Source organism: Acinonyx jubatus, chromosome B1 (genome assembly GCF_027475565.1).
Source record: "Acinonyx jubatus isolate Ajub_Pintada_27869175 chromosome B1, VMU_Ajub_asm_v1.0, whole genome shotgun sequence".
In the NCBI taxonomy this organism is placed as follows: domain Eukaryota; kingdom Metazoa; phylum Chordata; class Mammalia; order Carnivora; family Felidae; genus Acinonyx; species Acinonyx jubatus.
The window spans coordinates 134,231,395-134,244,666 of NC_069382.1; the positions used below are offsets into that span (position 1 = coordinate 134,231,395).

The window sequence follows — 13,272 nt, forward strand, 5'->3', positions numbered from 1 at the left end:
ATTGTTTTCCCTCATTTGCTGAGTTAATTGTGTGGTTTATTTCCTTTATTTTGATGAAAAATAACTTTAGTAGATTTCCTGGTATTAGAATTTCTTTCTTTGGTGCTCTCCCTATCTGGTTTTGACATCAAGGTTTATTTTTTTAGTTGTAAACAATTGGCAAGCTTTCTACCATTTTTATGATCTGAAAGAGTGTATTTAACATAGGGATTTCATTGACAGCTTAGAGAACTCATCCATAAAGACTTCTGAGTCTAGTATCTTTTTAGAGTAAGTCTTTGATTATCTTTTCAGTTACTACCAAAGCTATAGGCCTGTATAATTGACTTATGATCTTTATAATTTGTGACTTTAAACTTTGTGACATTTTTTCAAATACAGGTATTTCCTGTTGGGTATGCAGTTTTGGACATCTCCATGAGACCACAGTTAATCTTGTTACCAGCTCCTCTGTTTTCTATTTGTGATTCTTTGATGGGTGGATTTCAGAGAGCTGTGTTAGTCTCCCACTGTTATTACAGAGTTGCCAATTTCTCCTTTTTGCATTGCTAGAAGTTTTTACTTTGTATTTCAAAACTGTTGAAGTATACAAAGATTTACTTCAAATATCTTATTGTTGAATCATACCTTTTATCAATATAATAGGTCCTTGTTTTTCTCATTGAGTGATTTTACTTTGAACACTCTGACTACATTTTCTTTGCCGAGTTTATCTTTTTCCATTCTTTTATTTTCAACCTCTGTCACTGATTAAATTTTCCTTTTTTCAGATAATTGGAGAATTAAAATGAAATTATATATCCTATTTCTCTTATTTCCAGTTGTTACTCTTAAAATTTTAAGTTATAATCAAACATGCTTTTCTGCCATTTTAGATTTAATCAAGAACTTTGTCCTCTCCTGAAGATAACAAGTCTTAGCATTTGTATATTCTCCTATACTGCCTCATGTATGTTGCAGCTTCCTAAAGTTTTAGTTTCAGATTTTTAATTTTCTTTCATCTTATAGTCCATAATTATTCAAACTATCCTATGAATTATACTTGTTTTTTGTTTACCACTACCTCATATCTCACATATTCCTTCTGTGGTTTACTTTTAATTTTGCCATCCTTGAGTAGTTAATTTTTTTTTAAGTTTATTTATTTTGAGTGAGAGAGAGAGTTCAGGGGAGGGGCAGAGAGAGAGGGAGATAGAGAATCCCAAGCAGGCTCCACGCTGTCAGTGCTGGGCCCAAAGTGGGGCTCAATCTCACTACTATGATTTTATGACCTGAGCTGAAATCAAGAGCCTGATGCTTAACCTGCTGAGCCACCTAGGTGCCCTGAGTAATATTTTTTTTAATGTTTATTTATTTTTGGGAGAGAGAGAGAGCACATCCACATGCACACACGTGAGTTAGGGAGGAGTAGAGAGATAGGGAAACACAGAATCCAAAGCAGGCTCCAAACTCTGAGCTGTCAGCACACTGCCTGACGCAGGGGCTCAAACTCATGAACCACGAGATTGTAACCTGAGCTGAAGTCAGATGCTTAACTGACTGAGTCACCCAGGCACCTCCTGAGTAATTTTTCTTTCTTTCTTTCTTTCTTTCTTTCTTTCTTTCTTTCTTTCTTTCTTTCTTTCTTTCTTTCTTTCTTTCTTGTCTTTTACTTTCATTCTTTTATTTTTCCTTACAGGCAGACTTCTTATCTTCTTCGTTTTTTAATTTTATTTTTTAAATTTACATCCAAATTAGTTAGCATATAGTGCAACCATGATTTCAGGAGTAGATTCCCTAATGCCCCTCACCCATGTAGCCCATCGCCCGTCCCACAACCCCTCCAGTAACCCTCTGTTTGTTCTCCATACTTGATAGTCTCTTATGTTTTGTCCCCCTCTATGTTTTTATATTATTTTTGCTCCCCTTCCCTTATGTTCATCTGCCCTGTGTCTTAAAGTCCTCATATGAGTGAAGTCATATGATATTTGTCTTTCTCTGACTGCTGAGCAATTATTTTTTAAATGCTAGATTGGGGGGTAGAAATTTTTGAGTCTTTTTATAGCTGAAGGTGTTTTTATTTTAGCTTCACACTTGAACATCTTGCTAGGAAAAGAATTCTAGTTTCAATTTTTTCCCTTTGGGGACTTTGTAGTATTGTTCCATGTCTTTTAGGAGCCACTGTTGCCCATTTTTGTTTTTGCATAGGTTTGTTTTTTCCTCTCCAGAAACTTAGATTTTTCTCTGTTACCTTAAAATTTCATCATAGTGTATAATTATAATTGCAGCTATTATACTCCCTTCCCTGTGTCATAACAGCTTTACATGCATTGACTTAATAGAGCTTCATGACAACTCTGTGAAGAAGGTTATATTTTATTGTCCACATTTTATAGAACAGAAAACTGAGACACTGAACAATTAAATAATGTACCCAACTTCATGCCAACAAATGAGTTTCAAAAACCAAGGTTTGAAACCCTGGAAATTTAATTCTTAATCCCAACCATCCCAGTTTAGCTACTTTTTATTCATAGGTCTTAGCACTTGGGAAAATGCTTTCAGTCTAAAGTTTTATGCCTTTTATGCCTCCAGCACCTGGTGGCTCAGTCATTAAGCATCTGACTTTGACTCAGGTCATGATCTCACAGTTGGTGAGTTCGAGTCCCACATCAGGTGAGCTCATGCCCTGCTTTGGGTGAGCATGCGTGCTGCATCAGGTGAGCATGAGCCCCACTTCAAATTAAAAAAAAAAAAAAGAAACAGAAACAGGAGCCCCAGGTGAGCCCCGCTTCTCTCTCTCTCTCTCTCTTTCTCTCTGCCTCTCGTGGGATTCTCTCTCTCTCTGCCCCTGACTCACTTGCACCCTCTCCCCCCTTACCCCCCAAAAAAGTTTTATGCCTTCATCTTACTTTTTGTTTGGCTTTTTCTTTTTTTTCCATTATCTCTGTTCTCTGTTTTTGTAACTTCCCTTGGACAGGGTTGAAGCCTGGTAGATTGGGCTTTCAAATCTCTCAAGTTTTCTTACACAGTTTTCAGTCTGTATGAGCTATGTGATTTCTTCAACTTTACTTCTATGTGACAAGATCAGTTTTTTATTGTATCCCATTAACTGTGTTCATTCATTATTAAGTCCGTCTTTGAATTTTTTAATGAATTTAAAATTGTTTCTTAATTTCCAAGAACTATCTTCTCTTATTGCTCTTCATTTATAATAGTCTGTTCTCATATTGTGAATATAATACCCTCTAGAATTTTCTGCGAATACTGATCAGAATTTTTAAGAATTCTTTCTGTTCCCTGTTTCTGCATATTCTTGTCTTTCTTTTATGTCCTTAGTTTTCTTCAAGTGTTTATAATCTTGGCTGTCCATAGAGATTTATAAATAAAAGAGTAGGTTGGTTAGTAGATAAATGACAGGTTTCCTCTCACTTTTGAGCAGGAAAACTAGCTACAGACTTTTATATACATGAGCAGGATTGAAAGTACCATATTTGTACATCAAAAACGGTTGAAACTTGTAATTTTATATAGTTGACAGTAATATAAATATATACATACATACATAAGCAGGAATATGTTCATAGTGCATGGTCAGATTTTTCATTTATGAAGTATAGAATCAAAAATCTTTGGAGACTGTTGTTCTAGTGACGGTCATAAGCTTTGTAGCTAGGCCAACATGTTCAGACCATAGTTCTGGTAATTACTAGTTTTGTGGGTTGAGGTAATCCACTTAGCTTGTCTGTGCTTCAGTTAGTCCCTTTGTAAAAAAATAAGATAAAATAAAATAATAAAGAATATTATTACCAAGAATTTTGTAAGAATTACTGATAATGTATATAAAGAATCTAGGACATCACAGGTTCTTGGTAAATAGTAGTCACTTATTATTTTGAGTTAACATGTCATTAAATTTAATACCAGATAAATAATACAGAATTTAAAAGATAGATGCTATTATCATAGATGGAGTATCGCTTTTAATTGATATTATCAATTCCATAGAGTTATTTTAAGAGCTCCCTATGTTGCCAAGGAGTTTTTAAAGAGGAACCAATATAAACAGATGATTGGCCGAGCTGGCCGTGCTGGGATAGATTCTATTGGGGAGAGTATCCTTATACTGCAAGAAAAAGACAAGCAACAGGTAATAATCAATCCAGTTGGTGGTTAATCATTTTGTCTCATTTTGGTCTTTGATTGTAGCTCTTTTATGATATATATCATCCTTTAAAAATTTATTACTTTTATTAATATTTATAATATTAAATATTATATAAAATATTAATATATCATAAAATATTAAAATTTATTAATATTTATTTAAATAGTGTTTCTTTCTCCTCTCTGATTAAGAACTAGAACAAGTAGTTTGAATACTTTTGTATTTCAGGCAAGCAATAAAAAGTATTTTCCCTATTTATCTTTCTTCCATTTTCATGAAAACACCCGCTAAATTCTTATTTGTTTGTTTTTATGTCTTTAAATTCCCCCTGCTTTTACAAGATCTATGCAAAATAGAAAATTTTATATAGAACACTTTATTTTTTTATAATAACACAAAACATAATATTGCTTTAACTTTTGTAGGTATTGGAGTTAATAAGCAGACCATTGGAAAACTGTTATAGCCATCTTGTTCAAGAATTCACTAAGGGAATCCAAACTTTGTTTCTCTCTTTAATTGGTTTGAAGGTATTTTTCAATATTTTTAAATCTTATTACTGTTATGTGAGATAATAGAGATTTAAAAGTTATGAGAACTGTAAAGTAGAAAAAAATGCTAACCTCTAATCTAATGTGGAGAAGAACAGCCTGACATGCTAAATCTGAATCTAGATTTATATGTGCATTTTTAATGCTTTGAGTTGTATGAAATATGAAAAATCAACAAATCATAACTGGGCATCATTACAAGCGAGAGACTTTTTGGAGACTCTGGGGATTATAAGAAGCTGTAAAGACATGGGTCCTGATGTGGGGTAATCCATCATCTCTACCTTTGTGAGGAATAAGGTTCACTTGTTGTCCTGTGACCATTCTAGGATATTATAAACATTTGTGAGATCAGTATAGCCTTTATCAGACAATAAATTTAAAAAGAAAAGGCACACTAGGAAAACACTCCTTTTCTTAGAGATTAGCTCTCTTTTAGGGTTACTCTTGAGTTAAAATTCTTTTTTAGGGTTATTCGTAAGTAAATTTTAACTTTGTGTCTAAGGGCACATGGCCATAAAGAGGCAAAGCCAGGGTTTGAATTCAGCTTTGTTTAACTACAAAACCAGTGGTCTTAACCTGTCATGCAGTATATCTTTATTAGCCCAAACAGTTTGGGTGAACACACAAAAGATAATTAATAAAAAAAAAATACCGTAAGTTTTGATTACCTTATAGATGAATAGTGGAATATTATAATATCCCTTAGCAGTTCAGAATAGTGAAAGGTTATAAGGAAGAAAAGAAATCAGTGCTAGGTAGTGAAGGAGATAGAAGTTGTCAGGGCACCTAGGTGGCTCAGTTGGCTAAGCATCCAACTCTTAATTTTAGTTCAGATCATGATCTCACAGTCCTGAGATTGAGCCCCACAAGCCCCACAAACCCCACATCAAGCTCCACATTGACCATGAAGCCTGCTTAAGACTTTCTCCCTTTCTCCTCTCCCTCTCTCTGCTCCTCCCCTGCTCGCATGCTCTCTCTCTCTCTCAAAAAAAAAGAAGAAGTTGTAGAAGTTGTAGATAAGCAGAGGGAAAGAATAAGCCATTCCAGGTACTTAACATAGAATGAATGATGAGAAAGCTAAAGATGATGTGGGGTATCAGTCAACAGACTAGATTCTGTAGCTCTAGAGAAGGCCTACAGATCCTGAAGAGGTGAAGGTTGGGTGGGAAAAGTTGGGCCAGATTGTGTGCTATAAATTGGGGAAGATAGGAGAGCATGCTTAAATAGTAGCCTAAAGAGTTGTGACACTGTCACATATCAGTGGAGCGTTAGTAAAGTGTGGTGGTTGAGAGCAGGAGCTCTGATATCACACATACCTGTGTCCCAGTCCCAAATCTGTCTCTTATTACCCTGGGTAAGGTATTAGCTCTCTCGTAAACCTCGCTCAGTTGCCTTATCTGTAAAATGGGGATAATAGCATGCAGAAGTATTGCAAGACTTGTTTAAAAGTAATTGTAGTAATCCATGTATAATGTAATAAATCCTTACAATAGGGAGGTTGCTAAGGAATTAGTAAAGGAGGAAGAGATCATAAAGATCATCAAGTCTTATTCCATTTATATATTAGATAAGGTAACAGACTCAGAAAACTGGTGAGTAGTCTAAGATCATTCAGTGAATTATGGTTTAGATGGGACTATAATTTAGTTTCCTGCCATGCTGGCCTGTACTTTTTCCAGTGTACCATTGTGTGTGTGTGTGTGTGTGTGTGTGTGTGTGTGTGTGAAATATTTCTCAAGTGCGTGGGAAATATTTCACCAATGTAGACCATATTCTGAGATCATAGACAAGTCTCAATACATTTAAAAGGATTGAAATCCAATATAGTATTGTGTCTAATGAAAGCAATTATAGTATACCAGCAATAATAGAAGGATAACAGGGAATTTCCTAAATATTTGGAGATTAAATAGCACACTTGACCAGTGGTCAAAGTAGAAATTCCAAGGGAAATTAGAAAATATTTACGATGGAATGAAAATGGAAACAGATATACCAAAATTAGTGGCATGAAGCCAAAGAAGTGCTGAAAAGGACATTTATAACTTTAGATGCTTATTAGAATATAAGAAAAATCTAAATTCAGGGTCTACGTTTTACTTTAGGAACGTGGGGGGAAAAAAGCCCAAGTAGAAAGAAGGAAATAATTAGTAAAAGCAAAAATGAAATAAAAAATAGACAAACTGGAGAATAAAAATAATGAAAACACAAGCTAGCTCTCTGAAACGATCAGTAAGATTATTGACTGATTTGATAACAGAGGGAAAAGAGAGAACACATAAATTACCAATATCAGTAATGAAAGGAGGGTCATCACTAAAGATCCTAGAGATATTAAAAGGATAGTAATGAATAATCCTGAAATAATTGTATCCTTGAATGCTGAAAAATGAGTTCAATTATTTAAATGAAATGGGAAAATTCTTGGAAGACACAATTTTTGAAATTGACTGAAGTAGCAGCAGAAAGTCTAAATAGTCCTATATCTATTAAAGAAATTGAATTTACAACTTAAAACTTACCACAAAGAAAATTCCAGGCTCAACTGACTTCACTGGTAAACTCTATCAAACATTTAAGGAAGAAATAATACCAATCATACACATATTCTTCCTTTGTAGAGGAAGAGGGAACACTGCTCATCTCATCTTTTGAGATCAGCATTATCCTGATACTAAAACCAGACAAATATATTACAAGAAGAGAAAACTACATATTTATAGTAAAAATAGATAATAAAAATCCTTATCAAAGTATTAGTAATACAGCAACACAATCAGAGTTTATTCCAGTATTGCAAAGTTGGTTTAACATTCAAAATTCAATGTTATTATTTCTTTGACACAATTCAACACCCACTCATGATAAAAACTCAGCAAATTAGAAGAGAACATCATCAACTCAATAAAAGGTGTTTATTTAAAAACAAAACAACAACAACAACAACAACAAAAAACCACTGCTGGTAACATCACACTTAATGGTGAAAGACTACATGTTTTTCCCTCTAAGATCAGAAAAGAAAAAAAAAGGTCTACTTTCACACTGCTTTTCAGGATATATCAGAAATCATAGCCAGTACAAGACAGAAGAAAAACAAGGGTACATAGATTAGAAAGCAAGAAGTAAAACTGTCTTATTTGCTGATCGTAGGTTCAAGAAAAACCCAAAGGAATGTACAAAAAAAGCTAGAGTGTAATCAGCAGTGTCATAGGATACAAAGTCAGTGTACAAAACTCAATCGTATCTGTATACTCACTACAAATAATTGGAAAAACAACTCCATTTACAATAGCATCCGAAACATGCAACACTTAGGGATAAATTTAACTACTGTGTGTGAGACCTATATACTCAAAACTGTAAAACTGCTGAGAGAAATTAAACAAGACCTAAGTAAATAGAGAGAGGTACCATATTCAAGAATTGGAATTTTCAGTTTTGATCAGATGTTACATCCCAAAGTCTATAAATTTAGTGCAATCCCAGTCAAAATCTCAACAAGCTTGTTTGTGGAAATTGAAGACTGATAGAATTTATTTGGGAATGCAAGGAGTGGAATAGCCAAAATTTAATTTTGTGAAAAAACAAGTGTTCATACTACTTCAAGATTTACTATAAAGCTTCAGTAATCAAGACAGTGTGATATTGGTGCAAGGATCATATAGAACAATAGACTAGGAAGTCCAGAATTAGGCCCACACATATATGATCAATTTTTTTTTTTAAGTAATCTCTATACCCAACTGGGGCTTGAACTCAGGACCTCAAGATCAAGAGTCGATGCTCTACCAACGGAGCCAGCCAGGCATTCCTCATATATGATCAGTTTTTAACAAAAGGTGCCAAGATATTTAAATGGACAAAGGATAGTTTTTTTTTCAACAAATGGTGCTGTACCGACAAGATATCTGCATAGAACAACAACAACAAAATAACCTTTACTCTTACTCTAATTTTGTCCAAAATAATGAACTCAAAGTGGATCATAGACCTAAATAAAAGCTAAAATATAACTCCTAGAAGAACATATAGGAGTAAATTGTTTGTTTGTTACCTTGGGTTAAGATTTCTTATGTGGAAACAAAAAAACATAAACCATGAAGAGAAAAAAATGAGTGAAATAGACTTCATCATAATTTTTTAAATTATCTTCAAAAGACACTGCTAAAAAATGAAAAGCATGGAGGAAATATTCATAATACATACCCTGACAAATATGTATATGAGTTAGGACTCAGCAAAAAGCAGTGAAATTGGGAGGGAGTTGGGACTTCACTTAAGACAAGCACACTCAGGGAGACTGGGAGACCTGACTTGGCCACAAGGGTGTGGTTTTATGGGCCTGGCAAAGCAAGATCTACCGGGAACAACAGTTGCATTTAAATTCTGTTTTAACAGCTGGAGTACAGCAGCAAGAAGTCCAGGCAGCAGTTGGTTCAGGAGACTAGCAGGTAGGAGGCTGTTGTTCCACGCCTGCCCATAAGAGGCAGAACTCAAGAAACTGGACCCAGTCTTGAGAGGGACAGGTCATCAGGGGTCCTCTTACACCTTGGGGAAGGGGTTCACAACAGGGCTCCAGTTGTGAAAGAAGGCAGAGAACAGGAAAACCTTTAGAGTTGGAATTGAAGCAGAAATCAAGTCCTCTGGACAGGAACAACCAGGTAGAAGAGGGGTGAGAGGCAAGAAGGGCAAGGTCTGTGACTTGGGCAGCAGGTACAGGAAGATACAGATGAGCAGCCCTGGAGAGACTAGATCCATGCTTTAGTGGAAGAGAAGGAAACTCCAGGAATTAATGAGACGACATAACAGTGGTTGGGCCATCGCATTCAGGGAGCCTCTAGGTATCATTTATTTATCACAGCCGTATTTCAGACACCCTGTATGTTTTATCTCTGATTCCTGCATACCTTTGAATTAAGTAATAATCTACAAACTGAGTATCAGTTTTGAATATCTTAAAACTGCAATTTTGGCTTAATTGAATACTATATTAAGAATGAGGGGCGCCTGGGTGGCGCAGTCGGTTAAGCGTCCGACTTCAGCCAGGTCACGATCTCGCGGTCCGTGAGTTCGAGCCCCGCATCGGGCTCTGGGCTGATGGCTCGGAGCCTGGAGCCTGTTTCCGATTCTGTGTCTCCCTCTCTCTCTGCCCCTCCCCCGTTCATGCACTGTCTCTCTCTGTCCCAAAAAATAAATTTAAAAAAAAAAAACGTTGAAAAAAAAAAAAGAATGAATTTTATTAAGGGGCGCCTGGGTGCCTCAGTCGGTTGGGCGTCAGACTCTTAATTTTGGCTCAGGTCATGATCTCAGGGTCTGTGGGTTCAAGCCCCCCATTGGGCTCTGCACTGACAGTACAGAGCCTGCTTGGGATTATCTTTCTCCCTCTCTTTCTGCCTCCTCCCAAATAAATAAATAAATGTTTAAAAAAAAAGAATGAGTTTTATTAAAAGGAAGAAAAGCAATAGGAAATGTCTGTGCCTCATATTTTTTTGTTAATCCTCATATTGGTTTAGTATGAAATAACTACTTAAGTTTTCCAATTGAAACTATCACCAGAATTGTGAGAAAAATATGCTTATTGATTGACTATATTTTAGTATAATATGCTGATTTCATTGAAATTGGCTAATATAATATTATTCTAATTTAGCATCAACTCTACATCTGAATACCAAATGGAGGGTTAAGTATTACTTATAATTGCCATTATAGATTTTAAATAGTGACTACGAGGGGGAGGAGAGACAGGCAGCAAAAGAGCAGGGGTAAGAGAGACAAAAAGAGAAAACTGTTTATTTTTAGGTGATATGTTGGAAGTATTGCCTGATCCTGTTTCAGAGGAGACTTTCAGTTGTGTTTTACGTGTGTGTGTGTGTGTGTGTGTGTGTGTGTGTGTGTGTGTGTTTTAATACAATTTTTATTGCTAAAGAATGCTTGCACAGGTGGCTTGAAAGGAAGAGGTGAAGGGATTTCTGAAGGAGGTTGAGTAGGAATTTGGGATAATTGGCTGGAGAGTAAACAGAGAGCACAGCTTTGGAGATTACTGTGGAAAATTATTCAAAAATCTGAGCAGTTTATTACTGAAAACTCTGTAGATGTTCATAAAAAGTATGAATATGATAACTTCTTTAACTTGTTTCTTATTAATTTCAAAATCCCACTATAAAATTATCTTTATATATGCAAGTATGTTGACTTTATATAATTTATTTCAATAATTTTGAGGTATGGAGATTAACATGCATTCAAAATGATGCCTTGAATTAAGGACGGTGTCCTAATGATGTCCTGAATTGTTTCAGATTGCAACAAATCTTGATGACATATATCACTTTATGAATGGTACATTTTTTGGTGTTCAGCAAAAAATTTTGTTGAAAGAAAAAAGCCTGTGGGAAATAACTGTGGAATCACTTAGGTACCTGACAGAAAAAGGACTCCTACAAAAAGACACTACTGATAAGTCTGAAGAAGATTTCCAACATGGTTTTCATATTACAAAACTGGGACGAGCTTCTTTTAAGGGTAAGAGTTTCCCTAACTTTCTGAGGAAATGTGCTGGGAAAAAAAATAGAAATTACATCATTCTGTTTCTTTAAATTGGAATTGTAAGTTCATATTAATAACATTAAGTTTATAAACTGTCAAACTACTTTAGCTTTTAAAAGTTGAAAAATACGGGAGCCTGTCTGGCTCAGTTGGTAGAGCATGCGACTCTTGATCTTGGGGTCATGAGTTCTTGCAGGTAGAGCTGACTTTTAAAAAAAGTTTTCTTAGTAAATAAAAAGTTGAATTACAAGTAACTTAGGGTACTGCAGAAGTATTTGAGGGAAAAGATGGTCATCCCCCTTCATACCCCTCTCCCCTAGCAATCATACAAATCTGAATATCCTACCAAGAATAGCAATTTGGTGTATGTCTTTTCAGACATTTTCTGTACATTTCATTTCAAAACATAATATATACATATATACAAATTTAAGATTTTCTTAAGTTTTTGCTTTTAAATAAACAATCATTTGTATTCCAGAATTTGCTTTTTTTGCTTAATATAATATCTTGGAAATTATTCCATGGTATGACAGTGAATAGTTTTTTCTTAATGGCTACATCATAATTTACTTAATGAAAAATAATACATTTCTATTGTTTAAAAAAATCCTTAGAACTTAGAATTATGTAAAGGAAAATCCCATTCTCCTGACCCATTTCCACTCTCCCAGGGGCAACCACTGTTAATAATTTGATGTGTATCCTTCCATGTATTATCTTATATATAGATTAATATGTGTATGTGTATATATATGTGTGTGTGTGTACATGTGTATAGATTATTTTATGCATCTATTTATGCATATAATTTACATATTATTTTATATTTTATTTTTAAGAATGAAATCATAGCTGGAAGCATTTTTTGGCAATTGCTTTTCTCAGTTAAAATATTAGGAGAATCTTAACATGTCAGTCCCTTTAAATATACCTCATTTTTCTTTTTCTACTGTAATCATCCATACTGTGAATTCTGTAATTTAATTAGCCATTCTCCTGTAGACGGACATTTGCACTGTTTTTTATTTTTTTCAATTATAAACAAAGCTGCAGTGTGCATCTCCATGTATGTATTTTTGGTATGTGTGGAAATGTTTCTCTGGGTTAGATTTCCAAAAACAGAGTAGTTGGTATGTACTTGTTAAATGTTGATATATACAATCAAAATGACCTCCAAATGTGCTGAATTAGTTAAGAAGCGGTTTTGGTGGGGCAGATGGGTGAAATAGGTGAAGGGGATTAAGAGTACACTCATCATGATGAACACCGAGTAATATATAGAATTGTTGAATCACTACATTGTACCCCTGAAACTAATATAACACAGTTACTATACTGGACTCAAAAAACATTTTTTAAAGAGATTTTAAAGACTTTTTGCTATATTTAGGTAACTTCTAAATAAGACCTTTTTAAAATTCACCTTTTTTCCTCTTTGGCAATTATGAGATATAAATGTGTGTATCTTTCTTTTAGGAACTATAGATTTGGCTTATTGTGACGTTCTCTACAGAGACTTGAAGAAAGGTCTCGAAGGACTTGTACTCGAAAGCCTTCTTCACCTAATTTACCTAACAACTCCCTATGATATGGCTTCTCAGTGTGACCCAGACTGGATGATATACTTCAGGCAGGTGAGAATACAAGGTTCTTCAATATAGACTATTTTATTTATTAATGACAATGTAATTTTTGTTAAGTGATTTCACTTTTTTTTCTCTGCTAAAATATATATGAAATTGGACCTTTCATGTTTCAGTTTTTAAAATAGTAATATGGCCATAGCATTTTTGGTTTATTTAACTTAAATAGTACTTTTCTGTTAAATATGAACATGTTCATTATAGAAAAAATAAAGAAAAGTCCAAAAAAGAAAAGAAGATCATCCCTGGTCCCATTCCCCAAAGATAGTTATTGTTATTATTTGGTGACCACTCCATTTTATAATGCCTGGAATGTGGAGAAAATTGTGAACGTTGTTTTTTGAGAGTTTAATTATATGACAGCTCTATCAGA

At 34.5% G+C, this 13,272-nt stretch overlaps 1 protein-coding gene across 11 annotated transcripts in view; it reads left to right on the forward strand.

Annotated features, from left to right (window-relative positions):
• The window catches only part of HELQ (helicase, POLQ like), a 42,770-nt gene that overhangs the window by 16,760 nt on the left and 12,738 nt on the right, over window positions 1-13,272 (forward strand). For all 11 annotated transcript variants that reach the window (XR_008296254.1, XR_008296255.1, XM_053217165.1 and 8 more), the window contains 4 exons: window positions 3,988-4,129; window positions 4,573-4,677; window positions 11,007-11,229; window positions 12,733-12,890. Coding sequence is in view for 9 of the 11 variants with exons in the window: in XM_053217165.1 (XP_053073140.1) it covers window positions 3,988-4,129; window positions 4,573-4,677; window positions 11,007-11,229; window positions 12,733-12,890 (628 nt within the window). In the remaining 2 variants the exon portion in view is untranslated. The remainder of the gene's footprint in view (window positions 1-3,987; window positions 4,130-4,572; window positions 4,678-11,006; window positions 11,230-12,732; window positions 12,891-13,272) is intronic.